The sequence below is a fragment of the Cynocephalus volans genome, chromosome 1 (assembly GCF_027409185.1).
Source record: "Cynocephalus volans isolate mCynVol1 chromosome 1, mCynVol1.pri, whole genome shotgun sequence".
In the NCBI taxonomy this organism is placed as follows: domain Eukaryota; kingdom Metazoa; phylum Chordata; class Mammalia; order Dermoptera; family Cynocephalidae; genus Cynocephalus; species Cynocephalus volans.
The window spans coordinates 123,673,659-123,683,408 of NC_084460.1; the positions used below are offsets into that span (position 1 = coordinate 123,673,659).

Consider the following 9,750-nt stretch of genomic DNA (forward strand, 5'->3'; position numbering starts at 1 on the left):
TTCTATAGCATTTAGCTTAATAATTCTTGTCATTAACTTTTAGGTCAGTTTTAATTTTTCATGGTGATAAATTTTGAACAGTCTTTGTGGTTAACTTTTTACAAAGATTTTTTAAAACCAATTCAAAAAACACCGTAGAGTAAATAGCAGGGAAATGGGAAGAGGTGTCCTCCTGCTTCAGGCTCTTCTGAGGATCTTAGCTTATATCGGCAACAAACAGTTCTGCACCATCACTGAATCACATGCAGGCTTGATATTTGCCCTCTGCTAAACAAGGCCATATAAGGATTAACCCATTGATATCAAGGTTGGAAACACTTCCTTTGGCTCTTTTCTAATACATTTACTTTATGGCTACCTCCTTTTTAAAGTCTTGCCTGCCAAAATTGGGCCCCTTTAAGTAGACCAACTACCTTGCCTGCTTTAGATGAGCCCAATATTTTTGTGAAAAGGTCTTCTACTATAAAGTAAGATATTTCAGTTTGTCTACCATTCCTTAGAGAGAGAAGCAGGGGTGATCATAGGAGAGTATCTGAGGGCTATGAAGGCAAGATTGTTTTGACTTTCATACTTTCCTTTGGCACAAGAGGAAAAAGATTTGTCATGTTCACCTCATATCTGTCCCACCCCAAAAAAGAAATATGAGTCTCTGTTGAAGTTAGAACAAAAAAGGTTTGGGTCAAGCTTATGTTTATAGTCTTTGCATCTCACTACTAAAAGTAAGAGTGAAGTCAAAGCAAAGCTAGCCAAAATGGAAAAGCAAATAAGATTACTTTCAAAGAGGGGAAAAGAGAAGGAAAAATGGGAAAGTAGTAGAGAAAATTATAACAGGGCAGTGGTCAGTAAAGGACACATTTTGCCATACTTTTAAAGCATCCTTTTCTAAGATGCACTATAGATCTGCACTGTCCAGTACAGGAGTCATTATGCACATGTGGCTATGGAGTACTTGACGTGTAACTAGTCCAAATTGAAATGTGCTGTAAGTGTAAAATGCCCACCAGATTCTGAAAACTTAGCATGAAAAAAAAAAGTGTAAAGTTTCTCAATAATACTTTTTTACATTGATTACATATTGAAATGCTAATATTTTGTGTATATTTGAGTTATAATATGTTTTACGTAATTTAGTATACGCAAAATGTTACTTCACCTGTTTTTTACTTTTTTAATGTGGCTACTGGAAAATTTAAAAATACATGTGTGACTTGCATTATATTTCTGTTAGCACTGCAATTGACCTTGGTAAGAAAGAAAGGGAAATAATTTATCAGCTTCATTGAAAGTAATGGAAAGAAGTAGTAATATCCTTTCAGTGAATGTGTCCCTCAGGAGGAACTGGTTATTAGTGTCCTTGGCAGGAAAAGAGAGGTCAGAACGGTTATTTACTTTCTCTCCCTCCCTTACTTTCTGCAGAAACAGGGATTGTTTCTCTAAAAATTTAAAAAACTCTGTGTAAATTTGCCAATTTCAAATTACACATGCTTACATAAACAAGTTAGAGTTCTGTGTAGTGGTACAATGTTGGAATTAAATTTGAAGAATTAGCTGCCTTTTTTTAATGCTGCAGGATTTTCTTGTCTTGCTTTCTCATCTCTTAAAAAGAAAGGAAGAGGCTGAGAAGTAAGGGGATGGCTGCTGGTCTCTAGAGCCAGAGTGATGGCTAATTGATGCTACTTGATAATACTACAAAAACAACATAGGCTATTATATGTGTCCATCACTGACCAACCACAAAAGCACTTAGTGAAACAAACCATTAGCAGTTAAGAAATTAAATACAAATTGGGAGATTAATACAATTTTAGAGAGTCCTGAAATGAAAAAGAACAAGGAAAAGAGATGAGAGAGAGAAAAGTTAAGGGGCTTTTCTGATCTAGAAGCAGAGAGAAATTCCCAGCATTGCATTGTAAGCCCAGGGTGATACTAAAAACAGGGGATGGAAGAGAGATAGAAGAAGAAGCATAAAAGAAAAATCAAGGAAAGGGAAGAATAGCAGGAAAAGAGAGATCTCTCAACAGGGGAGTACAAGCACAGTCGAAGACTGAAGTGCCATACTCTAAACAGGAGTATCAGGGAAATTTTATATGTGAGTACTTCAAAAAACTCTTGGAATGATTTGCATAATCTTTTAATTCTATTTTTCTTTGAACTTTTTGAAGTACCATCATATACTGAATGTCAAGACCTCCAGCCCTCTTTTCTGCTCAGCTCCCAGAGTGCTGTCAGCGTTTTCTTTGGGAAATATGAACAGCCCAAGAGAAAAGCCATAAGTATACTTACAATGGAATATCCCAACAAAACAATGCAGTTTAGTGGCCCTATATTGAAGTACACAGTAGATAAGCCCTACGTAGCAGCTCAGAATTTCCAAACAGCTTTTAGTGCCCACCCTTAAATATCAGCTGAAAGGTATTACTGAATATCTGAGGAAAGCCAAGGCCAAAAACAAACAGAATAAAACTGCTTAGTAGAAACAGAGATATTGCAGGGATAAGAAAAAAAAATTTTTTTAAATCTATTATTAATTTCCGTAGAGAGAGAAGAGAAGATAATACATGAAACAAAATCAGGATGCTATATAAAAGGGACCAAATAGAATAAAATTTTACAGAAAAACTGAATGACATGATAAAAGGGCTAGGGGAAAAAGTAAAAAGAAAAGGAAATCTCCTAGAAAGCAGGTCTATAAAGAGAAGATCACCAGTCCAGGAAGTCAATTGTCCAAACATCTGAAGTCAAGAAACAAAAAAAATAGAGGTGAGGATATAAAATAATTCAGATTTCCCAGAACTGAAAATCATGAGTTTATGATTAACAGGACCAACTAAGTGTTCCATACAATGACAGAAACACATATTTATTGCACATTACTGTGAAATACACTGGGAACAAAAGCACTTTTCAACAGCAATATTGGAAGCTAAAAATTATTGAAGTAAGACTGTCAGGTGTTTGAGGGAAAATGATTTCCAGCTAGAATTCTAAACCCAACCAAAATATCAATTAAAGGTAAGGATAGACTGAAGATATTTTTTAAGCATCACAAAATCTCTAAAGCAAGGGAGAACCCCAAGAAAGAAGACAACGTGGAATCTAAGAAACACAAGGGAAAAATGAAAAAGAGTCACCAAAATGATGGTAAATGGAGATTACAGGATGATAGCTATGTCCTAGGCATAGAGAGTGATCAATTCAGATTGCAGCAGGTCAGAAAGCTCTAGAAAATGTGTGTCCAAGAAATTGAATTTGATAGTATGCTTGATGTATTTTAATATCCTGACAATTAGCATTTGTAAAATATAACCAGTAATAAGTACATAGAAAACTAAGCACAGGAAAAAAGAATTATTAAATCCATAGAAAATAAAAAACATGGAAGGAAGGAAAAGTAATCAAGTATACTATATGGTTCAGAAGTGTATAGCCTTTATGTAGTCATAATTACATAAACATTGAACACTGATTTAACTAAAATTATGATGTAATATTGAATGGATGAGGATACAGAAAGGATGTGGGAGTACAAGCAGTGAAAGAGAGCTAAATCTTTATCTTCCATAGAAGAAAATTAATAGATAATACATATATCTCAAAAAATCACAGAAAAGTAGATGGAGCTAAGTATCAAAAGAAAATAAAGAGTTAAATTTGTTGTCTTTGGGGTTGGGGACCAGGGTAATTGGGCAGGGAATTATAGTTGTTTGGGTAATAATTCTTATAAAACTGATGCTTTAAAAAGTAGAATTATATCAGCAAACTTTTCTGGAAAGGGCAAGATAGTAAAATGTTTTAGGCTTTGCAGGTCATGTAGTCTGTTGCAACTATTCAACTCTGCAGTTGTCACACAAAGGCAGCCGTAGAAAATAACTGTATTCCAATAAAACATAATTTGCAGATATTGAATTTTAAATTTCATATAAGTTTACATGTCATGGAATATTCTTTTCCTTTTGAATTTTTTAACCACATGAAGTGTAAAAGAAACATTTTTAGCTCTCAGGTCATAAGAAAACAGGCAGCAGGCTGGATTTGGACTGTGGGCCATGATTTGCCAATCCCTGCTTTAAACAATATGAATATGTAACTTTAATGAAAATAAAAACTACAAAGAAGGCAAAAGAGCGAAAAAAATTTTGGAGGAATAATTTCAAATTTGTCCCAAATCATGCCTGTTAGAAGATTTCTTATTTTACCAGGAGTTTATTCTGAAGAACATAAAAAAGAACATTCAGAAAGTGCTTTTGTCAGCAGCCCCATACTTTACAATTTTATAATATTTTCTCTTTTACCAAACTTTTTCTTGTATACTGTTTCTTGATATTTACAATCCCATAGGCTGTGTAGAATTAGGATCTCTATTTTCAGTAGACGTAGAACCTGCCCTAAAGAGATCAAGTGACTTGCCCACAGTCAGTTTATAAGAGACTACAATTGAAACTAGAACCCAATGCTTATTTCCTTTTTTTTCCTCTTCATTGCTCACTGAACAAATAATACGTGAATATGTCCTTGTAAAAAATTAAAGCACTATAGAAGAATATATAGTTGAAAAGTCAGTGTCCTCCCTCACTCCATCACAATTCTGTTGCCCTCCACATATACACTTAGAGTTAACCACCGTTGCAATGTCATCACTACCATGTGTTGTAGGGAGAAAATAGTTCTATTAGGGGAGAAAAATCACAAACCTTTTTTTTTCCACAGGCCCTTAAATTCCTAGCAAAGTGCCGTAAGAAAAAAAAACTATTTGCACCTTGGCGAGGACTCCAAGAACTCACTGATGCACGCAGAGTTGAACTGAAGCAACAAGTGGATGACTATATCAGAAGACATTCAGTATGTAGGCTTCTGTGCCATAATATCAATGTTATATTATTCTGGTTTATGATATTCATCAACAAAGCAGTGTCTCATATGGACATGTGCATTTATTGTTGATATAAAGTAACACAGTGGGTTTACTATAGGGTTAATGGATTTGGAGTCTTTTCATAGTAATATGGCCATAGAGGTGTAGTTAATGGTGAAGGTGACTTTGTCTCAAATCAGTTACATACCACAATCAAATCAATTCCCTTGCTACATCAACAAAACTTGGTCATTGCCTCTTTTTCAAAAATATAGTAAAACTGACTATTTTGAACCTTCCAAAAAGAGTCTATGTAGCTGTTAATAAATATTCATTGTTGCATATGTACAATCAAACACACATATGAAAACTTGTATTTGCTAGATTGTTAATGAGCCTCCAGGAGCCAATAAGATACAGCATTTGACTATTTGCCTCATATGATTTATCACTGTAATATTGCTAGCTCCGCTCTCCTAATAGAAATGCTCATATCTTTGACTTTCTATGATCACAGTACCGTACATCATGTGTTAATTACTTCTCCCACTGAGTTCTTGACCTTATAGTCTTATATGTCTTTGAAAGTCACTTCCTTTTCTGCCTTTGAAGTAACTCACAATCTGCCATTAATTTTAATCATGTGTACCTCTGCTGATCAGCTTGGCCATGAATAAAATATGACCAATGAATCTCTTAGGTTTTGATCAATCATATTAGCAACTCCCCCCTTAACCAAGAACCAGAACTGAATTGGAGAGAGGGTCAGAAGCACTACTGAAAGTTCTTCCCTGTGAGCAAAGTTAGAATGAAGAGACAGAAGTGTGCCTCCTTTCCAACAAGTAGATCATGGTTTCCTAATGCTTTTGGCAGTTTTAATAATTTACAAATTTAATCACCTTTATAAAAATTACATACTCAAGCCACAGATATCTGAACAAATTCTGATTCTGTAAGTTTGGTGTGGCCACACGTATATATATTTTTTAAAAATTATTTATTTTAAATGTAAAGTATACAAAACATAAAAATTAACCATTTTAACCATGTTTAATTAGCATTAAGTACATTCACATTGTTGAGCAACCATAACCACCATCTATCTTCAGAACTTTTTAAATCTTACAAAACTGAAACTTTGTGTCCATTAAACATTAACTTGTCATTCCCTCTCCATCTGTCTTCTGGCAATCAGCATTCTACTTTCTGTCTCTATGAATTTAACTAAGAACCTCATGTGAGTGGAATCATACAGGATTTGTCTTTTGTGCCCATGTTATAGCGTTTGTCAGAATTTCCTTTTTTTAAAAGACTGAATAGTATTCATTGTATGTATATACCACAGTTTGTTTATCCGTTCATCCGTTGATGACACTTGGATTGCTTCCACCTTTTGGCTATTGTGAATAATATTGCTATGAACATGGGTGTACAAATATCTGTTTGTGTCCTCTACTTTCAAATCTTTTGGTTATATAGCTAGAAATGGAATGCTGGATCATATGGATCATTTTAAAAATATTTTAAGGAACTGCCATGCTGTTTTCCACAATGGCTGCAGCATTTTACATTCCCACCGACAGTGCACAAGAGTTCCAGTTTCTCCACATCCTCAACAACACATGTTATTTTCTGTTTTTGGTTTTTGTGTGTATGTTTCATTTGTTTTTTTGATAGTAGCTAATGGGTATGAAGTATTTCATTGTGTTTTGGATTTGTATATCCCTAACGGTTAGTGATTTTGAGCATCTTTTTGTGTGTTTATTAGCCTTTTGTATATCTTCTTTGTAGAAATGTCTATTCAACTCTTTTGCCCATTTTGAATCTCATTTTTTTGTTGTTGAGTTTTAGGAGTTCTCTATACATCCTGGATGATAATCCCTTATCATGTATATGATTTGCAAATACTTTATGCCATTCCGTGGGCTGCCTTTTTACTCTGCTGATAGTGTACTTTGGTGCACAAAAGTTTTTAATATTGATGAAGTCCAATTTGTCTGTTTTTCCTTTTTGTTGCCTGTTCCTTTCCTATCATATCCAAGAAGTCATTGCCAAAACCAATGTCATGATGCAACGCCTATGTTTTCTTCTAAGAGTTTTATAATTTTAGCTCTTATGTTTAGGTCTTTGATCTCTCTCTCTCTCTTTTTTTTTTTTAACACACTCTATGTAATTCTGATGCATACTACTGTTTTTTTGTTTTTTTTTAAGTGCTGCTTTAGCCATACTTTAGTGCAGGTGTTTAAGGTCCTATGGCTGAAAAGTAACGTATAGCAGGAACATGGTTGCATTCAAGATGCAGGAACTGGAAAATTTGAGAAAGCTGTGGCGTCAGAGCTTTATCAAGTCAGAAGTTAAGATTATTTCATCCTAGTCCAAACTTAATTAGCTCCCCTTAAATTAGCTGATTAGCCAAAAGAATATGGTCCTTTGGCTGATTTTTCCCCCTTGTTTTGTAAAACCAGAGCAGTTATAACATTATGGCTTACATAAGTTTGGGAATGGGGATGGGATAAGAAGTAAGATAGTCTTTCAGGTAGAGTCCGGAACAAAGGGGTTGGTCTTGCTACTCCTCTTTCGTGCCCAATGTCTTTACCAAACTATTTGTAGTTTTTCTCTTTTTCCATAATACCACTCTCTGGGGAAGTGAGGTATGGGAGCATACTAAAAAGAAACTTCCCCATCTGCATTTTCATCTAAAGCTGTGAGACTATTTAATACTTGCACAATACTGCAAGGTAAATATAAGTCGTAAGATTCAATTGATAAAATGAGAGATGGCTAAGCATTCTGGAAACTCTGCTTAGTGGTTGGGTAAAACATACTTTGATATATATGTCTTTCCTGTGACAAGTTTTCTATCCTGTGTTCCCAGGGCCCTCAGATGTCAGATGTGGCCAGCAGGGAGCTACATGTCCAAGCTCAAGAACGACTTCAACACTACTTTATGAGCAGGGCCCTAGAAGAGAGATCCCAGCAGCACAGAGAGGCTCTGATGGCTCAGATCAGCACCAATATTGAACAGTTAATGAGTATGTTCTCATTCCATTTTTGTTGCCTAAAAGGAAGAACCTGTGCAAGATCTGTGACATCAAAAATCTTCAGAAAGAAAACACCATTTATGGACTTTTAGCCCGTCTCCTATCCTCAGGGAATTTCTACTTGTAGACCATATCAGCACACAGCATTTTGAAATGATGCAGATTCCGTAACCTCCTTCTTGCCTGCTTCCCCCAGCCTTGTTCTCATTCATATGTATGAGCTCAGACAAAGTTATTAATTTCAAAGTTGTTGAGTCCTACTTGCCAGATTCTACTATGTAGTCTGAAAAGCTCTTGGTCGTATTTTAGAAGTAGCTGACGATAGTTAAAATGTCATTCACTTGTAGAGCATTTTATAATTTTTAATGAAGTGCTTTTACAAAAATTAACTCATCTGCACCTCACAATCACTGGTCCATTTAATGAGAGATCACATCCATGGAGCCACAGTGTTTCAGCTAATCTCTGGGATTTCTTTTAGTAAATATGCAAAGGGTTAGGTTTCTCTATTTAATGGCTATTTCTTATGAATTTTGTATTTTTGAATTGGATAAGTGGCTGAAACTGAGCCTCTCTACAGGATGAGGTTCTACTAATATTTTAAAAGTTCCTGTTCTTTAAATAAACCATCTAACAGAAAGCACCATCTTTTTTTATTCTTTTCTTCTAAACACAGAAGTAGCCAAGGGGTTGGAGGTATTACTACCAGCCACAGCTGCAACTTTTGAATAGTCACTTACCATCCACAGTTAGCAGTGATAATAGATTCAGAATTAGAATCCTGTCCCTGCTTGCAATAGCAGAATTCCACCTCTGTAGTTTCATGCTCCTACTTTCTTGGCAGAGGACTCTATTAACAGTTACCTGTTTATTTTCTGTTTACTACAGAGGCACCAAGTCTGAAGGAGTCAGAAGGGAAAGAACCTGAGCTCTTCCTAAGTAGATCCAGGCCTGTGGCAGCCAAAGCCAAGCAGGCTCATCTCACCACCCTGAAGCACATACAAGCACCTTGGTGGAAGAAGCTTGGGGAAGAACCAGGAGATGGTATCGACGTTCCAAAGGATGAACTTAGTGTAGAATTAGGAACTTTATTCATTGGTGGAACCAAGCCCCCTTAGGGAGTTACCTTGAGAAATATAAATCTTATATTTCAGGAGATTATATTGGTTCTGCCTCTGGCATGCTGGTAAATGAGGGCTATCCTAACTCATGATTTTCCAGAGGTTCCTCTCTAAACAAGACTTGTAGGTAGTAAGCAAAGAGATATCTCCTACCTCTCAGTTCTTCTTCACACCCCTATCATTGGCCATACAGACAGATTTGTGTGGCTTTTATTGTAGAAGTAAACTCAGCATGGCATTCTACTGTTTATAGGAATGTGAGACTTCTTTCATTTCTGCTGTTATCCAACTAAAGATTTTTTCTAAATAAATATTTTCAACAATTCTGAAAAACTCAGCAGGATTACTTCAACTGTTCACATTCATTACTTAGAAGTTCTATTTTTAATATAGGTGGTTGTGTTCTTGGTCTTTAAGTTGAGTAAAATAAACAGTCAATTGAAGGACATTTCACTATTTTCTATAAAAAATGGTTAAACTCATTTTCTATTTTGTTATTTCTAAAAGGAACTACACACAAAAAGCCAACTATGATTTATTGTAAGAAAAATTTCTCCAGATAAAATTACATTCTTTCTATTAAACTATGAGAACTATATAACCCACTGCTTCCCTTTTTGTCTTTTCTCCGAGGAATCTCAGAGCTAAATATAATGTTTAATTTTTGTTTTGATCCTAAGTACCTATATGATTGTTTAGTTCCAACCTAATAATTTCTGATTATTTACCTTTAATT

General features: G+C 35.2%; 1 protein-coding gene across 1 annotated transcript in view; it reads left to right on the top strand.

Annotated features, from left to right (window-relative positions):
• The window catches only part of IQCB1 (IQ motif containing B1), a 51,832-nt gene extending 42,602 nt beyond the window's left edge, over nucleotides 1-9,230 (top strand). The window contains exons 12-14 of the mRNA XM_063113391.1: nucleotides 4,708-4,839; nucleotides 7,728-7,884; nucleotides 8,782-9,230. Coding sequence (XP_062969461.1) covers nucleotides 4,708-4,839; nucleotides 7,728-7,884; nucleotides 8,782-9,011 — 519 coding nt within the window. The 3' untranslated portion in view covers nucleotides 9,012-9,230. The remainder of the gene's footprint in view (nucleotides 1-4,707; nucleotides 4,840-7,727; nucleotides 7,885-8,781) is intronic.
• Nucleotides 9,231-9,750: the final 520 nt, after the last annotated feature.